Below are 22,715 nucleotides of genomic sequence, written 5' to 3'. Positions count from 1 at the left end.
AGGGATGCACCGATTAATCGGTAACCGAATATATTCGGCCGAATATGGCAAAAAAAGCCACATTCGGCCTTCGGTGGAATGAGTTAAAAACAAGGCCGAATAGTGGCGTGTGACGCAATTTTTTGACGCGGTGACGTTGGGATATGTTGTGTACCTGTATAAGTGTATGAGGTTACAAGCACACACTTAATTGAGATTTAGTGGGGCCTCTGTTTACATTATTAGCATATCTACTGTGGCATTATTAGCATATCTACTGTGGCTAACAAGCTACCTTATACAGGTAGCCTGTTGTGTAGGCTACCTGTATAAGTGTATGAGGTTACAAGCACACACTTAATTGAGATTTACTTGAGCCTTCTGTTTACATTATTAGCATATCTACTGTGGCTAAGCAGACTTTTGCCAAAAGGACAATAATTCATTTGTTGTGGGTTTATCCACTTTAATGCACTTTATTTTTTTTTGGAATGCATGTTTTGTTTGAAGGCCTAATATAAATGAAAAACGTTGTGCTTTTTTTTGAAAAGCAAAGGCTACTGGAATATTAAAAAAAATGTCAATATTCAATAAAAAATTACTTTATTTGAAAAACATGTCTAAATATTTTTTCTAGGCTATTTATGCAATATAAAAAAAATTGTGAAAAACTGCATTCATTATTCGGTTTCGGCTTCGGCCACAAATTTTCATTTCGGTACATCCCTAATTTATATAGCGCTTTTTCCTCAAGTGATTCGAAGCGCTTTACATGTTACGGCTCGGACTCCTACCAACGCCGCTCATCCGTCTGTGCGCTCCTCAGGACACGCCCACGGCCGCGTGTATCCAAGGAGGCGCCGTGCAGCAGCCACCAGGTGCAATCATTTTCCAGCAATCAACACACCTGTCCTTGATGAGCGATCTGCCTTCTTAAAGGCCTACTGAAACGAGATGTTCTTATTTAAACGGGGATAGCAGGTCCATTCTATGTGTCATACTTGATCATTTCGCGATATTGCCATATTTTTGCTGAAAGGATTTAGTAGAGAACGTCCACGATAAAGTTCGCAACTTTTGGTCGCTGATAAAAAAGCCTTGCCTGTACCGGAAGTAGCAGACGGTGTGCGCGTGACGTCACGGGTTGTGGAGCTCCTCACATCTGGATATTGTTTACAATCATGGCCACCAGCAGTGAGAGCGAGTCAGACTGAGAAAGCGACGATTTCCACATTAATTTGAGCGAGGATGAAAGATTTGTGGATGAGGAAAGGCAGAGTGAAGGACTAGAAAATATAAAAAAATAAAAGACTATGCAGTGGGAGTGATTCAGATGTTATGAGACAAATTTACTAGGATAAGTCTGGAAAATACCTTGTCTGCTTATGGTGTTACTAGTGTCGTACCTGTACAACCTGAAGGTCGGCCCCGCACCTTTCTTCAGCACCAGTCGACGGGTGGTGGCGATGCCCATCTCTGCCCTTCGCAAGGGACCCTCTTCGAAACACGATCTTTCGAAATGATCGCTGCATAAAACACTGTACTTTGTGTGTGTGGTCCAATCCAACCGTGTTCGCTTGACCGCTCTGTTCCATAGTAAAGCTTCACCGTCATCTTTCGGGAATGTAAACAACGAAACACCGGCTGTGTTTGTGTTGCTAAAGGCGGACGCAATACACCTCTTCCCACCTACATCTTTCTTCTTTGACGTCTCCATTATTCATTGAACAAATTGCAAAAGATTCAGCAACACAGATGTCCAGAATACTGTGGAATTATGCGATGAAAACAGACGACTTATAGCTGGGAACGGTGCTGGAACAAAATGTCCTCAACAATGCGTGACGTCACATCATACCGCGACGTTTCAGCAGGATACTCCGGTGCGAAATTTGAAATTGTAATTTAGTAAACTAAAAAGGCCGTATTGGCATGTGTTGCAATGTTAATATTTCATCAACTATTGGTCGCTAATAAAAAAAAAGCCTTGCCTGTACCGGAAGTAGCAGACGATGTGCGCGTGACGTCACGGGTTGTGGAGCTCCTCACATCTGAACATTGTTTACAATCATGGCCACCAGCAGCGAGAGCGATTCGGACCGTGAAAGCGACAATTTCCCCATTAATTTGAGCGAGGATGAAAGATTTGTAGATGAGGAAAGTGAGAGTGAAGGACTAGAAAAAAACAAAAACTAGACGACAGAGCAATTTAGATGTTATTAGACAAATTTACTAGGATAATTCTGGAAAATCCCTTATCTGCTTATTGTGTTACTAGTGTTTTAGTGAGATTATATGGTCGTACCTGTACAACCTGAAAGTCGGAGGGGTGTGGCCACGGGTGTGGTGACCGCCAGTCTCTCCGAGGGAAGCCACGTTTCTCGACAAGGCGAAGGCGGCCGGGCTGAGATTTTTTTATTTTTCCCCTCCTCCACCGTGGAAGCATCTGACGGTCGGGGGCGGCCGGTGGGAAGAGGCAAGAGAGTCCTCTGCTGCCTCTTTGACAGGTGCAGGAGGAACGACGCAAGCTCTCCGCTCATGTCTACGATAAGAGCCGACTTATTACCCCCATTTCCTCACCGAAACCTGCCGGTTGACATGTGGTAGGGAACCATGTTCGCTTGACCGCTCTGTTCCATAGTAAAGCTTCGCCGTCATCTTTCGGGACTGTAAACAAGGAAACACCGGCTGTGTTTGTGTTGCTAAAGGCGGTGTCAGGTTTGCCCCCTCTCTGCTTGTAGATCTCGTGTCAGGCTTGCCACTGACAGTTTGTTTGTCTTTTAGTTTTTCCTCTGTGTGTGCTTAGTATTTCCTGTTTTTAGTTCCTGTCAGCGCTCTTATTTTGTGTGTTTCCTGTTTTTTCCCCTGTGTGGTGTTTTCCCTTCAGCTGCGGCTGATTGGCACTTGGCCACACCTGGTGTCAATCAGCCCGTTCCTATTTTACCTGCTTTTTTCCTCCAGTCAGTGCTGGATTATTGTCGCTCTTGTCGTTGCTACCTGTCATGTCGTATCATATCATATCAAGGGACGGCGTGGCGAAGTGGGAGAGTGGCCGTGCGCAACCCGAGGGTCTCCTGTTCAATTCCCACCTAGTACCAACCTCGTCACGTCCGTTGTGTCCTGAGCAAGACACTTCACCCTTGCTCCTGATGGGTGCTGGTTGGCGCCTTGCATGGCAGCTCCCTCCATCAGTGTGTGAATGTGTGTGTGAATGGGTAAATGTGGAAGTAATGTCAAAGCGCTTTGAGTACCTTGAAGGTAGAAAAGCGCTATACAAGTACAACCCATTTATTTATTTATTTATTTATGTCAATGCAGCGTTGCGGTAAGCTATATTTGATAGTGGTTTGTAGCTTATTGTCTTTTGTTCCCTGCTACCAAGTTTGTTTTCATATTACAAATACGACTTCTGTTTCTTGCTTGATGCCTGCTAGCTTCCACGCTCGGCCTTTTTGTTTGTTATCCGCCCACGTGCGCGCTTTTTGTTCGTACCCTTTGTTTGTTCTTTGTCATAGTGTTTTAAATTATATCATGTTTCTTGCTCGACACCTGCTAGCTTCCACGCTCGGCCTTTTTGTTTGTTATCCACCCACGTGCGCGCTTTTTGTTCGTACCCTTTGTTTGTTCTTTGTCATAGTGTTTTAAATTATATCATGTTTCTTGCTCGACACCTGCTAGCTTCCACGCTCGGCCTTTTTGTTTGTTATCCACCCACGTGCGCGCTTTTTGTTCGTACCCTTTGTTTGTTCTTTGTCATAGTGTTTTAAATTATATCATGTTTCTTGCTCGACACCTGCTAGCTTCCACGCTCGGAATTTTGTTTGTTATCCGCCCACGTGCGCGCTTTTTGTTTGTACCCTTTGTTTGTTCTTTGTCATAGTGTTTTGAATTATATCATGTTTCTTGCTCGACACCTGCTAGCTTCGACGCTCGGCCTTTTTGTTTGTTATCCGCCCACGTGCACGCTTTTTGTTCGTACCCTTTGTTTGTTCTTTGTCTTTGAGTTTTAAATGATATCATGTTTCTTGCTCGACACCTGCTAGCTTCCACACTCGGCCTTTTTGTTTGTTATCCGCCCACGTGCACGCTTTTTGTTCGCACCCTTTGTTTGTTCTTTGTCTTAGTGTTTTAAATGATATCATGTTTCTTGCTCGACACCTGCTAGCTTCCAGGCTCGGCCTTTTTGTTTGTTATCCGCCCACGTGCGTGCTTTTTGTTCGTACCCTTTGTTTGTTCTTTGTCTTAGTGTTTTAAATTATATCATGTTTCTTGCTCGACACCTGCTAGCTTCCATGCTCGGCCTTTTTGTTTGTTATCCGCCCACGTGCACGCTTTTTGTTCGTACCCTTTTGTTCTTTGTCTTAGTGTTTTAAATGATATCATGTTTCTTGCTCGACACCTGCTAGCTTCCAAGCTCTGCCTTTTTGTTTGTTATCCGCCCACGTGCGCGCTTTTTGTTCGTACCCTTTGTTTGTTCTTTGTCTTAGTGTTTTAAATTATATCATGTTTCTTGCTCGACACCTGCTAGCTTCCATGCTCGGCCTTTTTGTTTGTTATCCGCCCACGTGCACGCTTTTTGTTCGTACCCTTTTGTTCTTTGTCTTAGTGTTTTAAATGATATCATGTTTCTTGCTCGACACCTGCTAGCTTCCAAGCTCGGCCTTTTTGTTTGTTATCCGCCCACGTGCGCGCTTTTTGTTCGTACCCTTTGTTTGTTCTTTGTCTTAGTGTTTTAAATGATATCATGTTTCTTGCTCGACACCTGCTAGCTTCCAGGCTCGGCCTTTGTTGTTTGTTATCCGCAAATGTGCGCACTTTTTTTTTGTACCCTCTGTTTGTTCTTTGTCTTAGTGTTTTAAATGATATCATGTCTCTTGCTCGACACCTGCTAGCTTCCAGGCTCGGCCTTTTTGTTTGTTATCCGCCCACGTGCGCGCTTTTTGTTCGTACCCTTTGTTTGTTCTTTGTCTTTGAGTTTTAAATGATATCATGTTTCTTGCTCGACACCTGCTAGCTTCCACACTCGGCCTTTTTGTTTGTTATCCGCCCACGTGCGCGCTTTTTGTTCGCATTCCATCGCACAGAGTGGAGGTTTACAAGCCTTTTGCTTGATGAGATTCAAGACAGCTTTTGTCTTCACCCGGGGCAACCTGAACTTCTACCTTGAAGGTAAAAAAGCGCTATACAAGTATAACCTATGTACCGTAACTTTGATTAATGTAGCACATAAAAATACCAAAAAATTACAAATCCGATGCATTCCAGTAGGATACAAAAAATCAATAACCGCCACGTTTTTCCGTGCTCCGCTTCTTTTAGTGCTTAATTTATTGATGGGTTGCTTCCCCCCCATATATGACACAGAACTGTTCCAGCTGGTGTGGAAATCGATCACAGCAACGAGGAAACGTGTGTCAAAGGATGCTAAGGTCGAGATTCGAGATGATGAAGATGGAGGGTGCTCAAGGGGGGGGGGGCAAACCCTATCATTCAGCGATTTGACGAGAGGCTTGGTGTCACATGCGTGCCGGGGGAGGGGGGAGAAAGGATCACGCCCACAGAGTGTAAACAAATAAACCTACAACCTGTCAGCTAGTCAGCTCTTGCAGACTATTAATCATGGGCAGAGGCGGTAGCCCTGGGTTATGTCAGTGTGTGTGTGTGTGTGTGTGTGTGTGTGTGTGTGTTCTTGCATTTCGACCCTTCTTGAGACATCAACAAGGAAAAGTTTCGTCCATCTGGGGACCGGCGAACAAGTGAGGACATAAGTCATGGTCCCAATACGGAATACCATAGCATCTAATAGAGAATGTCTCGTTTGCACCCCTGGTGGTGAAATCTATCAAAAATGAGGGTGGTCCCAAAAAGGAGGGATTTTTTCAAATGGACTGTGTGTCGGTTTTAAGAGTGCTCCCCCTTCTGGTCAACATATGAAATAACAAGTGTGTGTAAAAAATGTGAAGTGCTCCCCCTCTTAATTCAAAATGGTGACATTTGTCATATACAATTCTGACATATATTACAATATTACCAATTATTTTGTTGTTGTTATAAAATAGTGACAGAGTAAAAGTGCAACTGTTATTGAGTAAAAGTCCAACTTTTATCATAATATTGCACAAATGTTCAGTTTTTCTTGTAAAATTGCGACTGTTATTGAGTAAAATTCCAAATTTTATCATAATATTGCACGAAAGTTCAGTTTTTCTTGTAAAATTGCGACTGTCATTGAGCAAAATTCCAACTGTTGTCATAATATTGCACGCATTCAGTTTTTCTTGTAAAATTGCGACTGTTATTGAGTAATATTCCAAATTTTATCATAATATTGCACAAATGTTCAGTTTTTCTTGTAAAATTGCGAATGTTATTGAGTAAAATTCCAAATTTTATCATAATAATGCACAAATGTTTAGTTTTTCTTGTAAAATTTGGACTTGCGTTGAGTAAAATGACGACTTTTTATATAATACCGCCAAAATTCTAAGTTTTTCTTGTAAAATTGTGGCCTTTTTCTTGTGAAATTCCACCTTATTCGTCACAACAAGCTTTTGTATAGTTGCATAGTACGTATATATTATTAATGTTGTAAATACAAATCTTTATATATCTAGAAAGGTTGGTCCTAAAGAGGTAGGCATTTTTTCAGAGGTCTCAAGAAGGTCAGAAGTACAAAAAAAGTGTGTGTGTGTGTTCTTGTATTTCGACCCTTCTTGAGACATCAACAAGGAAAAGTTTCGTCCATCTGGGGACCGGCGAACAAGTGAGGACATAAGTCATGGTCCCAATACGGAAAACCATAGCATCTAATAGAGAATGTCTCGTTTGCACCCCTGGTGGTGAAATCTATCAAAAATGAGGGTGGTCCCAAAAAGGAGGGATTTTTTCAAATGGACTGTGTGTCGGTTTTAAGAGTGCTCCCCCTTCTGGTCGACATATGAAATAACAAGTGTGTGTAAAAAATCTTAATTCAAAATGGTGACATTTGTCATATACAATTCTGACATATATTATATAAATAAATGATAAATGGGTTGTACTTGTAAAGCACTTTTCTACCTTCAAGGTACTCATCAGGAGCAAGGGTGAAGTGTCTTGCTCAGGACACAACGTACGTGACGAGGTTGGTACTCGGTGGGGATTGAACCAGGGACCCTCGGGTTGCGTACGGCCACTCTCCCACTGCGCCACGCCGTCCCGATTACATATTACAATATTACCAAGTTTTTTGTTGTTCTTATAAAATAGTGACAGAGTAAAATTGCGACTGTTATTGAGTAAAAGTCCAACTTTTATCATAATATTGCACAAATGTTCAGTTTTTCTTGTAAAATTGCGACTGTTATTGAGTAAAATTCCAACTGTTATCATAATATTGCACACATATTCAGTTTTTCTTGTAAAATTGCGACTGTTATTGAGTAAAATTCCGAATTTTATCATAATATTGCACGAATGTTCAGTTTTTCTTGTAAAATTGTGACTGTTATTGAGTAAAATTCCACCTTTTATCATAATATTGCACAAATATTCCGTTTTTCCTGTAAAATTGCGACTGTTATTGAGTAAAATTCCAACTGTTATCATAATATTGCAGAAATTTTCAGTTTTTCTTGTAAAATTGTGACTGTTACTGAGTAAAATTCCACCTTTTTATCATGATATTGCACAAATATTCAGTTTTTCCTGTAAAATTGTGACTGTTACTGAGTAAAATTCCACCTTTTATCATAATATTGCACAAATATTCAGTTATTCCTGTAAAATTGCGACTGTTATTGAGTAAAATTCCAACTGTTGTCATAATATTGCACACATATTCAGTTTTTCTTGTAAAATTGCGACTGTTATTGAGTAAAATTCCAAATTTTATCATAATATTGCACAAATGTTCAGTTTTTCTTGCAAAATTGCGACTGTTATTGAGTAAAAGTCCACATTTTATCATAATATTGCACAAATGTTCAGTTTTTCTTGTAAAATTGTGACTGTTATTGAGTAAAATTCCAAATTTTATCATAATAATGCACAAATGTTTAGTTTTTCTTGTAAAATTTGGACTTGCGTTGAGTAAAATGACGACTTTTTATATAATACCGCCAAAATTCTAAGTTTTTCTTGTAAAATTGCGGCCTTTTTCTTGTGAAATTCCACCTTATTCGTCACAACAAGCTTGTGTATAGTTGCATAGTAGGTATATATTATTAATGTTGTAAATACAAATCTTTATATATCTAGAAAGGTTGGTCCTAAAGAGGTAGGCATTTTTTCAGAGGTCTCAAGAAGGTCAGAAGTACAAAAAAGTGTGTGTGTGTTGTGTTAAGAGGGATTTCACACAAACCACGTGTCAAGCACAGGGTGTAAAGAAGGCGTGGACCTCCTGAAGTATTTTCCTAGTGGCTATGGAGAGGAGGTTACCTGTTTAATACACTGCAGCCTGTCATTGGTCTGCTGGATGTGCCGGTCCATGGATGGTAGCGTGTTCATGTTGACGGCTCTAGCGGGACGCCATGAAAGTTAGTCCATCTGCAACAACAACCACGACAAAAAAAAACACAAAAAAAGTAGGTTAGTGTTAGCTCTCCAGTTGTTTCCACACAGCAACTCCATCCATCCATCCATCCATTTTCTACCGCTTATTCCCTTTCGGGGTCGCGGGGGGCGCTGGCGCCTATCTCAGCTACAATCGGGCGGAAGGCAGGGTACACCCTGGACAAGTCGCCACCTCATCGCAGGGCCAACACAGATAGACAGACAACATTCAAACTCACATTCACACACTAGGGCCAATTTAGTGTTGCCAATCAACATATCCCCAGGTGCATGTCTTTGGAAGTGGGAGGAAGCCGGAGTACCCGGAGGGAACCCACGCATTCACGGGGAGAACATGCAAACTCCACACAGAAAGATCCCGAGCCTGGATTTGAACCCAGGACTGCAGGAACTTCGTATTGTGAGGCAGATGCACTAACCCCTCTGCCACCGTGAAGCCCTAGCAACTCCATTCCAGCAAATAAACAGCATTTATTTATATTTTAAGGCTAACCATGTTACACAACAAAACAGAAGTATCCCACATTTATTTTTTCTAAAGTAAATATGTACAGCAGATGTGAACATTTAAAACCCCATTATTTACTTTTTACTTTTTTTCAAATTGATCTCAACTCTGTACACTGCAACTGGAATTTAAATTTTCCTGAAGGAACACTCCTGAAGGAATCAATAAAGTACTATCTATCTATCTATCTATCTATCTATCTATCTATCTATCTATCTATCTATCTATCTATCTATCTATCTATCTATCTATCTATCTATCTATCTATCTATCTATCCATCCATCTATCTATCTATCTATCTATCTATCTATCTATCTATCTATCTATCTATCATCTATCTATCTTGTCTATCTATCTAGCTATCTATCTATCTATCTGTCTATCTATCTATCTATCTATCTATCTATCTATCTATCTATCTATCTATCTATCTATCTATCTATCTATCTATCTATCTATCTATCTATCTATCGATCAACAATATCAGTTTTCTTATGGGCTGGACATGACAGATAAAAAAAAAAAAGATTAATTTAAATGTTTTTTTTTTCTAATTGTACAGCATATTTTAAACAATGAAAAAAAATGTAAACAAAAATGGTATTTAATAATTTCTATAAAACATTTTTGATTTTTTTTTTTAAATCATTCAAGAGTAGTTAAAAATAACAATCGCCATTTATTTGAAATAAAAACATTTTCTGACAACGTTGAGAACTTAGGTGCTGACGTTGAACAACTCAAGTATAACGTTGAAACAACATGCTTATTGGCGACGTTTCATCAATGTTGGGTTCTGACGTGGATTTGACCAAAATTTTGGTCATTTACCAACCAATATTCTACAACACAAACACAACATTGAAACAACTTGCTTTTTGAGGTTTATTCAATGTCAGATTGTGACGTCGACTTGACAATTGAAATGTGGTCATTTCCCAACCAGCAACGTGGATCCAACGTTAGACATCAACGTTTTCTCAATTAAAAAACACAACTATTTTGCGATGTTGTCTCTAAGTCCGTTTTGTTTGACACCAGATGTTTGACATCTGGTGTCAAACATGGATGCATAGTCCACCCTGATAGGTTGCAGATTCCTCCACACTAAAAAGGCGATCTGAAGAACCACAGGTAGCGGCGGGGGATTGTTGCTTCATATGTGTGTGTCATGTTTATGTGATCATGTTTTGTTTTAGTCATGTTTTGTTTGTTTTTTTGGCCACTCAGTTCCTGTTTTTGCACTTCCTGGTTTGTTTTGTCACCATGACTACCCATTAGTTTTCACCTGTCCTCATGTCTCCCACCTGTTTTCACTAATCACCACAGTCTTATTTAAGCCTGTCTGTTTCTGTTGTTCATTCTGGCAACATCACCGTTTACCACCTCCTTCTCACCGTCTACCACCTTCTATGTAATCCACGCCAATGATCCATGTCCCGTTCTCGTTCCGTTCAAGTAAGTTAGTTATTTATTCATGCCAGAAACCTGAGGGTTGCAGGTTCGCTTCCCACCTGTTGACATCAAAAGTCGCTGCCGTTGTGTCCTTGGGCAGGACACTTCACCCTTTGCCCCCGGTGCCGTTCACACTGGTGAATGAATGATGAATGAATGATTGGTCGGAGGGGCCGTAGGCGCAAACTGGCAGCCACGCTTCCGTCAGTCTACCCCAGGGCAGCTGTGGCTACAAATGTAGCTTACCACCACCAGGTGTGAATGAATGGTGGGTTCCCACTTCTCTGTGAGCGCTTTGAGTATATAACAATAGAAAAGCGCGGTATAAATCTAATCCATTATTATTATTAGTTTTTGTTTGTTCCCATAGCCAAGTTTTGTACCTCCATTGTGAGCGGGAAAACAATCCACGTCCAAGTCATAGTCCTGACAGGACTGACAGTCCTACTCCTGACAGGACTACTAGGACTTGGATTTTTTTCCCGAGGTGCCAAGCGAATGGAGTGGAAACGGTGTGAAGGTAAAGACAATTCTTTATTTTAACACTAACTAAAAACAGGAACAAACAAAAAGCGCTTACAATTGAGGTACAAAACTTGGCTATGGGAACAAACAAAAACTTGCACTATGGCATGAATAACAAACTAACTTCATTGAACGGAACAAGAATGGGACATGGACCATTGACGTGGATTACATAGAAGGTGGTAGACGGTGAGAAGGAGGTGGTAGACGGTGATGTTGCCAGAATGAACAACAGAAACCGACAGGCTTAAATAATACTGTGGTGATTAGTGAAAACAGGTGTGAGATATGAGGACAGGTGAAAACTAATGGGTAGTCACGGTGACAAAACAAACCAGGAAGTGGAAAAACAGGAACTGAGTGGCCTAAAAAACAAACAGAACATGACTAAAACAAAATATGATCACATAGACATGACAGTGTGTGGGCTATAGAGGGCTGTCTGCGCCTGATAAAAGATCCCTCAAGACCCCCTGCTGAGGGGGAAACTGAGGATCCTCGGACTAGGAAATGTTGACGTGTGCACTCCCTCGTTACAACGGTGGTGCGTTCAATGACCATCTGCAGAAAAAGCAGATTGGGTGTCCCACAGAAGCTTGTGGCCTAGTTGTGTTTGCAAGCTGCAGTGGCAACCTCTGGCCAGTGGGTGTCTCCCTCTCCTACTACTGCCGCCCGGGCTTTATTCACTCAGGGTAATAGTCAGAGTGAGTGGTCCTCCACGGCCCACAAGCAAGGCACGCTCCGGGCCACCAATGACCCTCTGACCTTGTGGGCATTGATTAACCGCTCCTCGGCCGTCCCGACACACACAAAACCAAAGAAGAGGAGGGAGGAGGAGGAGTGGGGGATACCAGACAACTTGTACAAGTCAATAGGAAGACATTTGTAGAGAGGGAGAATAAAAAAAGGTAATAATAATGATAGTGGAAAAGCTCTCATCTTGCATAAAAAGTGTCAAAAATCCATAAAGATGAGTGACCGGGTCACGTCGGCACCACACCCCGTCAATCACGGCCCCCCCCACCCCGTCACTCCTGCACATCATCGCCTCCTCGCCACGTGTTTACCTTGCAAATAGCCGACAATAACAAACAAGCGAATCTGTCATGTAGTCATGGTGAGTGGCGGCTGGTGTTAACAGCTCTTGCCTGGCCCTGGATCTTTTTTTTTTTTTTTTTTTCCCTGAACATCTTGATCAAAACAAAGGATAGCAGGTCCAAATTATGCAGCATGACACCACTGGAACAGCAGTAGTGGCAAACCATATTATTCAATGTCAGATTGTGACGGTGATTTGACCGTTGAAATTTGCTCATTTCTCAATCAATATTGTTGTGACGACTACGGGGCATCATGATGCGGGTGGCGCTCTTCCAAGAAGCAGATCGGGCTCAAACACAGCGTAAAGGTAAGAAATATAGATTTATTTAAACTAAAAACAGACAAAGAACAGAAAAACTGGCACGAAGCACAAAAGGAAAAACCAACAGAACTAGCATGGGAGCTAGACGCAATCATAAGCTTAACGTGGAAGTTTGCAAAATACAAAAACAGGTTTACCAGAAACGGGGATCAGCGTCGTCACTTGTTACGTGAAACAAAACTTTACGAGGCGAGGCCGAGTGAAAGGCAGGCTTGAATAAGGAATTAATAAATTACCACAGGTGCCAAAACAAGGGCAGGTGGAACAAATGCAAAACCATGGTAACAAGGAACAAACAAGGAAGTGCACAAAGAAACTCAGAAACCCAAACAAGATAAGATCCGGGCAGCGGATCATAACAATTGTACAACACAAATACAACGTTGAAACAACATGCTTTTTGACATTGATTCAATGTCAGATTGCGACATGGATTTGAACATTAAATTTTGGTCATTTCTCAACCAATATTCAACGACACAAATACAACGTTGAAACAACATGCTTTTTGACGTTTATTCAATGTCACTTGTCAGATTGTAACGTTCATATGACCATTGAAATTTGGTCATTTCCCAACCAATATTCTACAACACAAATACAACATTGAAACAACATGCTATTTGACAACGTTTATTCAATGTCACCAGTCAGATTGTGACGTTGATTTGACCATTGAATTTCGGTCATTTCTCAACCAATATTCAACTACACAAATACAACGTTGAAACAACATGCTTTTTGATGTTTATTCAATGTCATTTGTCAGATTTTAACATTGATATGATCATTGAATTTTGGTCATTTCCCAACCAATATTCTACAACACAAATGCAACATTAAAACAACATGCTAATTGAAAACGTTTATTCAATGTCACCAGTCAGATTGTAACGTTCATACGACCATTGAAATTTGGTCATTTCCCAACCAATATTCTACAACACAAATACAACATTGAAACAACATGCTTTTTGACGTTGATTCAATGTCAGATTGTGACGTTGATTTGAGCATTGAATTTTGGTCATTTCCCAACCAATATTCTACAACACAAATACAACATTAAAACAACATGCTATTTGACAACGTTTATTCAATGTCACCAGTCAGATTGTGACGTTGATATGACCAATGAAATTTGGTCATTTCTCAACCAATATTCAACTAAACAAATACAACATTGAAACAACATGCTTTTTGACGTTTATTCAATGTCATTTGTCAGATTTTAACATTGATATGACCATTGAATTTTGGTCATTTCCCAACTAATCTTCTATAACACAAATACAACGTTAAAACAACATGCTATTTGACAACGTTTATTCGATGTCACCAGTCAGATTGTAACGTTCATACGACCATTGAAATTTGGTCATTTCCTAACCAATATTCTAAAACACAAATACAACGTTGAAATAACATGCTTTTTGACATTAATTCAATGTCATTTTGTAACGTTGGTTTGACAATTGGAATTTGGTCATTTCTCAACCAATATTCTACAACACAAATGCAACGTTGAAACAACATGCTATTTGACAACATTTATTTAATGTCACTTGTCAGATTGTAACATTGATATGACAATTGAATTTTGGTCATTTCATGACCAAAATTGTACAACACGAATACAACGTTGAAACCACATGCTTTTTGACAACGTTTAATCAATGTCAGATTGTATCATTGATATGACCATTGAATTTTGGTAATTTCCCAACCAATATCCTACAACACAAATACAACATTGAAACAACATGCTTTTTGACAATATTTAATCAACGTCAGATTGTGACATTGATTTGACCGTTGAATTTTGGTCATTTCCCAACCAATATTCAACAACACAAATAGAACGTTGAAACAACATGCTTTTTGACATTAATTCAATGTCAGTTTGTGACGTTGGTTTGACCATTGGAATTTGGTCATTTCTCAACTAATATTCTACAACACAAATACAACGTTGAAACAACATACTATTTGACAACGTTTAGTCAATGTCACCCGTCTGATTGTATCGTTGATGTGACCATTGAAATTTGGTCATTTCTCAATCCGATATTCTACAACACAAATACAACTTTGAAACAACATGCTTTTTGACGACGTTTAATCAATGTTAGGTTCTGACGTTGATTTGACCATATAAATTTATTTGTTTTCCAATTAATATTCTACAACACAAATACAACGTTGAAAATTCAATTTTTTGCTGGACTTACTCTCTTTTTTATGCTAGGGCTGCCAAATATACTGTGATAGTGTACATAACATTCGGTATATATTGTATATATGTTATAGACATATTATATCTGTATATATAATATACTGTACACATATTAACTATATATTGTATATATTCGCAGATATGTTATATTTTACATTGCTATACCTAGTCTATTTATACCTGCATTGTCCTTTCCATCCTTACACTTTCCATCATTGTAACTAAGCTACTGTGTTGAACAATTTTCCTTGTGGATCATTAAAGTTTGTCTAAGTCTAAGTCTAAAAATAGCATGTTTCTGCGATGAGGTGGCAACTTGTCCAGGGTGTACCCCGCTTTCCGCCCGATTGTAGCTGAGATAGGCACCAGCACCCCCTGCGACCCCAAAAGCGAATAAGCGGTAGAAAATGGATGGATGGATATAATAAATCATAGAGCTAAACTACGCCCCCTTGTTGTCTGTGCCATCGACTCCCCCCATACACTATGTAAACGTTTCAGATCAATTCGATTCTTACCTACTGATATACGTAGGACAATACTTTATGTACTGTATCGTAACATTTTGTGTAATAATAGCCATTAGAAAACTGACTTTTGACCCGTGAAACGTAGACCCCGGTAAAGAAAGCTGGAGGTATATAAACAGAGGTAATGTGTTAAGTGTGAAGGGTTAACACGGTCTCTCTCTCCATCGTCCACTTTCTCCTCGCTAACACACAGCTGACCCCGCCCCCCTGCTGTGCTTTTCTATGCCGCGTCTATTCTGCAGCCCACGGACATCATTAGAGGCACCCAGGTCCACCACCTTCCATTTCCTTGTCTATCATCTTCTTTGCCCCTCCCCCATGACAGTTCTCAAGCCCCACCCCCCTGAACCCCACATCCCTCGTCCTCCATCCTGAAGGCCACTCTGCCGTAACAGGAGGTGGAATGGATTCATTTGCGCTAATGTGGTTTGGGCTTCAGCACGACACTTTCCTCCCAGGCTGCCTCTCTCTCTCTCTCTGCTTGCAAGTGTGTGTGTGTGTGTGTGTGTGTGTTTTCAAACAGGCCAATCAACACCACTCAGCTGTGCCGGGCCCCTCGCCCTCCCTCCCGCCCTTTGCCTACAGTCTCTGCGTGCACCGGCTCGCCATTATCTCCGCTAGAAACCTCCCGTCGCCAGACAGCTGTTGCTTTTATTATTAGCCCAAATTCAACCCAAATTGCACGAAAACACACACAAGAGAAACCAATTCAAATTTGGTGCGAATCCGGATAAAAATGCCAGTTTAATGTTATTTCCCGTACGTTTATTTTGAAGCAGGAAGTACTGAGTGCTGTTCTAATGTGGTTTATTATTCTCTTAGCACCCCAGCTATTCCGCCATCTCGCCAAAGCAGCCATTAGTCACATGGCCCGCTCCCGGCGGCCTTTTATAGAACACGAGTGTGCCAGCCACCAGGCGGGGTATAAATGTGGAATGACGCTGTTTGTTTATCTAATGTTTTAATGTGACAAGCGGCGGAGCAGCGGGCGGCCACACAAACAGCTGCGGTGTGGGCGACAAGCGAGATGATGCGCCGAACGTCGCAGGTATGCGGCGACAGATAGCGACGCGTGACCACCCGTTACCAGGCCGATACGTCGGAATTGTGTTTATTTGACGGTTCCATACAAAGAAATATTTGGATGCAATACAAAGGAAAAATGCATTGTTTTTGTGGAACATTGAGCTTTTGGTTAGTGATGTGTAAATGGAAACTAAAGAAAAAAACATTGAATTAATACAAACAAAGCAATGTCAAACAAAGATAAACCAAACCAAAAAGTTATAGTATATGATGAAAATGAAAGAACAATTACAGGTGTTCCAAAAAATTAGGTATTACGATTTATATATATATATATATATATATATGTATATATATATATATATATATATATATATATATATATATATATATATATATATATATATATATATATATATATATATATATAACTGCATTCAGGCAGAGGGGGGTACACCCAGGACAAGTTGGCCCCTCATCACAGGGCCAATAATAATAATAATAATAATAACAACAATAATAATAATTCTAAAAAAATATAACAAAATGGCTAAAATAATCATAATATGACCCCTTTAATGCGCCTTATAATCAATACGACTAAAAAATATAACCGGTATGACTAAATATTTTTAATAAGAATAATATGCAAATAATTACAATAATAATAATAGTAATAATACGCAAATAATAATAAATACTACTACTACTAATAATAATAAATATATAAGTATATGACTAAAATAATCATAATATGATCCCTTTAATGCGCCTTATAATCAATATGACTAAAAAATATAACCAGCATGACTAGATATTTTTAATAATAATAATTATTATAATATGCAAATAATTACAATAATAATAATAGTAATAATACACAAACAATAATACATACTACTACTAATACTAATAATAAATATATAACAATATGACTAAAATAATCATAATATGATCCCTTTAATGTGCCTTATAATCAATATGACTAAAAAATATAACCAGTATGACTAAATATTTTTAATAATAATAATAATTATATTATGCAAATAATTACAATAATAATAATAGTAATAATACACAAATAATAATAAATAGTACTACTAATAATAAATATATAAGAATATGACTAAAATAATCATAATATGATCCCTTTAATGCGCCTTATAATCAATATGACTAAAAAATACAACCAGTATGACTAAATATTTTTAATAATAATACTTATAATATGCAAATAATTACAATAATAATAATAGTAATAATACGCAAATAATAATAAATACTACTACTACTAATAATAATAAATATATGTCAATATGACTAAAATAATCATTATATGACCCCTTTAATGCGCCTTATGATCAATATGACAAAAAATATAACCAATACGACTAAATGTTATTAATAATAATAATAATAAGCAAATAATAATAATGATTTGCAAGTAATGTTAATAATGAAATGCAAATAATAATAATGATAACAATAATAATAATGATTAAAACATCATAATATGACCCCTTTAAAGGCCTACTGAAATGAGATTTTCTTCTGAGGTCCTCTCCAAGGTTTCTCAGAGTCAGCATTGTCACTGGCGTCCCACTGGGTGTGAGTTTTCCTTGCCCTTTTGCGAGTTCTTCCGAGGATGTTGTAGTCGTAATGGTTTGTACAGTCCTTTGAGACATTTGTGATTTAGGGCTATATAAATAAACATTGATTGATTGATTGATTGATCATTGATATATAAACTATCAGACTGCGTGGTCGGTAGTAGTGGCTTTCAGTAGGCCTTTAATGCGCTTTATAATCCGGTGCGCCTTTTGTATATGAAAAAAGACCTGCATAGACCCGGTCATCTGCAATGCGCCTATGGTAGGGCGCCCATCCGGTTGCACCCTATGGTCCAGAAAACACTATAACAAAGGACAAGTTGACTCGCCGCTTAACAAAAGTTGAGCAGAGTTGATTCATCACCATTACCCGCCCCAATAAGGTCATACGTGAGCAAAAACCACGAATGATCGGACTCCTTATCCGGTTGCTGAAGCCTATAAATAGCAGCTGGGGGGGGGGACATCACATGTCCTGTCTGCCACATGTGATGTTTTACTGTAGCGGGCAAGATGTCTAATGCCTGCCGTGCAAAAGTGAGGAAGTGGTGTTGTTGTGAGGCCAGTGTGCATGTCTGTTGTTACTGCTCCGGGTCATCATGGAGAAGATGATTGACAGCGCAGTCTGACATTGCTTGTGCAAAACTGACGCTACTCGTCCTCGTCCCCCCCCTCCGCTCGACCACCGCGTGACTGCCAAACGGGTAAACTGACAAATTCCATGTCCTTCGGTTGCAGCACCAGCAAAGCGCTGACCCAAATGCAATTAAACAGCATCCAGCCGAGTGAGTGTGACGGGCCGGGACTGTTTGTGTGTGTGTGTGTGTGTGTGTGTGTGTGTGTGTGTTCTTGTATTTCTACCCTTCTTGAGACACCAACAAGGACCGGTGAACAAGTGAGGACATAAATCATGGTCCCAATATGGAAAACAATGCATCTAATAGAGAGCCGAATACTAGAGTCCGTGAACCTTGCTCCAAAGTCAGGATTTTTGGTTGATTTAATGTGCATACAAAAGTAAAGATTGACAAGTGCAAAGGCAGCAATATATGATAAAAAAAGATGGCAGCTAAGCACATTACGAAAAACTAAAATTTTCACCCCTGGTGGTGAAATCAATCAAAATGAGGGTTATCCCCGTCTGGTCAACATATGAAAAAACAAGTGTGTAAAAATATTTGAAGTGCTCCCCCTGTGGCCAACATATGAAATAACAAGTGTGTGTAAAGATTTGAAGTGCTCCCCCTCTGGTCAACATATGTAATGACAAGTGTGTGTAAGAAATTGAAATGCGTCCCCTTTGGCCAAAATTTATAATAAAAAAAAAACATTTAAAAAATGTATATAAAGACGTGCTGTATTAACTAGAAGTAAATAATGAAGATTGACAAACCAATTACAAACAAAAAATAAATAAAACAATTAACTAAATGTGTCATCTTTTTTCTTAGAATATTGCAATATTTTCTGGTAAAATTATTAGTTTTTTTTATGTGAAATTATTAGTTTTTAATGCAAAATGGTGACATTTGTCATATTGCCAATTGTTTTGTTGTTCTTGCAAAATAGTGACAATTTTGGAGTAAAATTATGACCTTTGTCATCATTTGTCGGTTTTAAAAGTGGTCCCCCTCTGGTCATCATATGAAATAACAAGTGTGTGTAGACATTTGAAGTGTTCCCACTCTGGTCAACATATGAAATAACAAGTGTGTGAGGATCGGTGAACAAGTGAGGACATAAATCATGGTCCCAATATGGAAAACCATTGCATCTAATAGAGAGCCATATACTAGAGTCCGTGAACCTTGCTCCAAAGTCAGGATTTTTGGTTGATTTAATTTGCATACAAAAGTAAACATTGACAGGTGTAAAGGCAGCAATATATGATAAAAAAAGACGGCAGCTAAGCACATTAAAAAAAAACTAAAATTTTCACCCCTGGTGGTGAAATCTATCAAAATGAGGGTGGTCCCAAAAAAGGAGGGATTTTTCAAATTGACTGTGTCGGTTTTAAAAGTGGTCCCCCTCTGGTCAACATAAGAAATAACAAGTGTGTGTAAACATTTGAAGTGCTCCCACTCTGGTCAACATATGAAAAAACGAGTGTGTGTAAACATTTGAAGTGCTCCCCCTGTGGCCAACATATGTAATAACAAGTGTGTGTAAGAAATTGAAATGCGTCCCCTTCGGCCAGAATTTATTTAAAAAAATGAAAAAAACATGTGCTGTAATATCTTGAAGGTAATAATGAAGATTAAAAACTAATTACAAACAAAAAAAACAAAATTTAAAAATTAACTAAATGTGTCGACATTTTTCTTCGAAAATTGGGGAACAATTTCTCATATTATTTCTGTTTCTGTAATCATGCAATATTTTCTGGTAAAATGATTAGTTTTTTTTAATGTCAAATTATTAGTTTTTAATGCAAAATGGTGACATTTGTCATATTGCCAATTGTTTTGTTGTTCTTGCAAAATAGTGACAATTTTGGAGTAAAATTATGACCTTTGTCATCATTTGTCGGTTTTAAAAGTGGTCCCCCCTCTGGTTAACATATGAAATAACAAGTGTGTGTCAACATTTGAAATGCTCCCCCTGTGGCCAACATATATAATAACAAGTGTGTATAAACATTTGAAGTGCTCCCCCTGTGGCCAACATATATAATAACAAGTGTGTATAAACATTTGAAGTGCTCCCCTTGTGGCTAACATATGTAATAACAAGTGTGTGTAAGAAATTGAAATGTGTGCCCCTTGGCCAAAATTAATTAATTAATAAAATTTGTTTCAAAAACATTTATATAGAAACATGCTGTAATAACTTGAAGTAAAAATAATGAAGATTAAAAACAAATTAGAAACGAAAAATAAAAAAATAAAAAAAATTAACTAAATGTGTCGACTTTTTCTTTGAAAATTGGGGAACAATTTCTCATATTATTTCTGTTTCTGTAATCATGCAATATTTTCTCGTAAAATTATTAGTTTTTTTTAATGTCAAATTATAAGTTTTTAATGCAAAATGGTGACATTTGTCATATTGCCAATTGTTTTGTTGTTTTTGCAAAATAGTGACATTTTTGGAGTAAAATTATGACCTTTGTCATTATTTGTCGGTTTTAATAGTGGTCCCCCCTCTGGTCACCATATGAAATAACAAGTGTGTGTAGACATTTGAAGTGCTCCCACTCTGGTCAACATATGAAATAACAAGTGTGTACAAACATTTGAGGTGCTCCCCCTGTGGCTAACATATGTAATAACAAGTGTGTGTAAGAAATTGAAATGCGTGCCCCTTGGCCAAAATTAATTAATTAATAAAACCTTTTTTTTTAAACATTTATATAAAGATATGCTGTAATATCTTGAAGTAAAAATAATGAAAAATAAAAACAAATTAGAAACAAAAAAAACAAAAAAAAATTAACTAAAGGTTTCGACTTTTTCCTTCGAAAATTGGGAACAATTTCTCCTATTCTTTCTGTAATATTGCAATATTTTCTCGTAAAATTATTAGGTTTTTTTAATGTAAAATTATTACTTTTTAATGCAAAATGGTGACATTTGTCATCAAAAAATTCATACTCGTACCACAATAAAGCCAATTGTTTTGTTGTTTTTGTAAAATAGTGACATTTATTGAGTAAAATTATGACCTTGGTCATCATTTTGCCAGGTGAAATTCCGATTATTATTATAATATTGCCAACATTTTTAAGTTTTATTATAAAATTGTGACATTTGCAGAGTGAAATGACGACTCTTTTCATAAAATTGCTAAAATTTTAAGCTTTTCTTGTAAAATTTTTGTCATGAAATTGCACAAATGTTACATTTTTCTTGTAACCTTTGGATTTGCGTTGAGTAAAATTACGACTTTTAGTATAGTACAGCCAAAATTAAAAGTTTTTCTTGTGAAATTCCAACTAATTTTTCACAATACGCTTTTTTATATTTGCATAGTATGTATCTATTATTAATGTTGTAAATACACATCTTTATATACCTATAAAAGCGTGGTCCTAAAGAGGTTGGTCTCAAGAAGGTAAAAAATACAAGAATGTGTGTGTGTGTGTGTGTGTGTGTGTGTGTGTTTGTGTGCGTGTGTGTGTGTGTGTGTGTGTGTGTGTGTGTGTGTGTGTGTGTGTGTGTGTGTGTGTGTGTGTGTGTGTGTGTAGGCAAACAGTGACATGGAGACTTTACAAAGAGGGAGTGTGCTTCAATCTGCTCAGTAAGCCATGAAATGGTTTTGGTGCCATTAAGGGGGCGATATGAAAGGGGGTGGGGGGGGCATAAATATATCGGTGACATGTACCCCCACATCCTTGACAACACAATTTTTAGGAGGTGACGCTCGGCATGATTTAAAAACGCAGAAAGACAAATAATTGAAAGTTATTCTATGATAATTCATGTATTTAACCATTAAAAAGGTTCTGAGTGCTAAATTGAAACGACGATAATCAGTACCTCCGGGAATTCGCTGGCTTTTTTTTATGATCCTCGCCACCTGAAATGCATCTTTTTCAAAAAGTCAGACGTGGGATTTTATGAATTTGCTATTTGTTGCGAAACACAACATACCCAGAACCCCTTGCAGCACTAACTCGTAAACTCACAAACTTTGTTTTTGTGAAAACAAGATGCGGAGGACAGCAGGCGGCTCGCAGGCAAGATCAGTGTCCAATTCCTTAGGCAAGCCGAAAGGGAAAAACATACCTTAGCATAAACGTTAAAATTAGGTGGTAACGTAAAGCTTAGCATTAACGCTAACTGTAACATAAGAGCCATATAACATTTTTCAACACTGAATACAACTAAATTTGTGCATTTTTAAGTATGAAAAACATTTTTAGAGTAT

At 38.3% G+C, this 22,715-nt stretch overlaps 1 protein-coding gene across 4 annotated transcripts in view; it reads right to left on the bottom strand.

Moving 5' to 3' along the window:
• Positions 1-22,715, bottom strand: part of LOC133559717 (zinc finger MIZ domain-containing protein 1-like) — a 493,896-nt gene that overhangs the window by 127,833 nt on the left and 343,348 nt on the right. For all 4 annotated transcript variants that reach the window (XM_061911751.1, XM_061911754.1, XM_061911753.1 and 1 more), the window contains one exon: positions 8,398-8,505. In XM_061911751.1, coding sequence (XP_061767735.1) covers positions 8,398-8,466 — 69 coding nt within the window. In that variant the 5' untranslated portion in view covers positions 8,467-8,505. The remainder of the gene's footprint in view (positions 1-8,397; positions 8,506-22,715) is intronic.

The sequence above is a fragment of the Nerophis ophidion genome, linkage group LG09, assembly GCF_033978795.1.
Source record: "Nerophis ophidion isolate RoL-2023_Sa linkage group LG09, RoL_Noph_v1.0, whole genome shotgun sequence".
Taxonomy (NCBI): domain Eukaryota; kingdom Metazoa; phylum Chordata; class Actinopteri; order Syngnathiformes; family Syngnathidae; genus Nerophis; species Nerophis ophidion.
The sequence above is the reverse complement of the archived record's forward strand: the minus strand, read 5'-3'. Positions and strand labels throughout refer to the sequence as shown.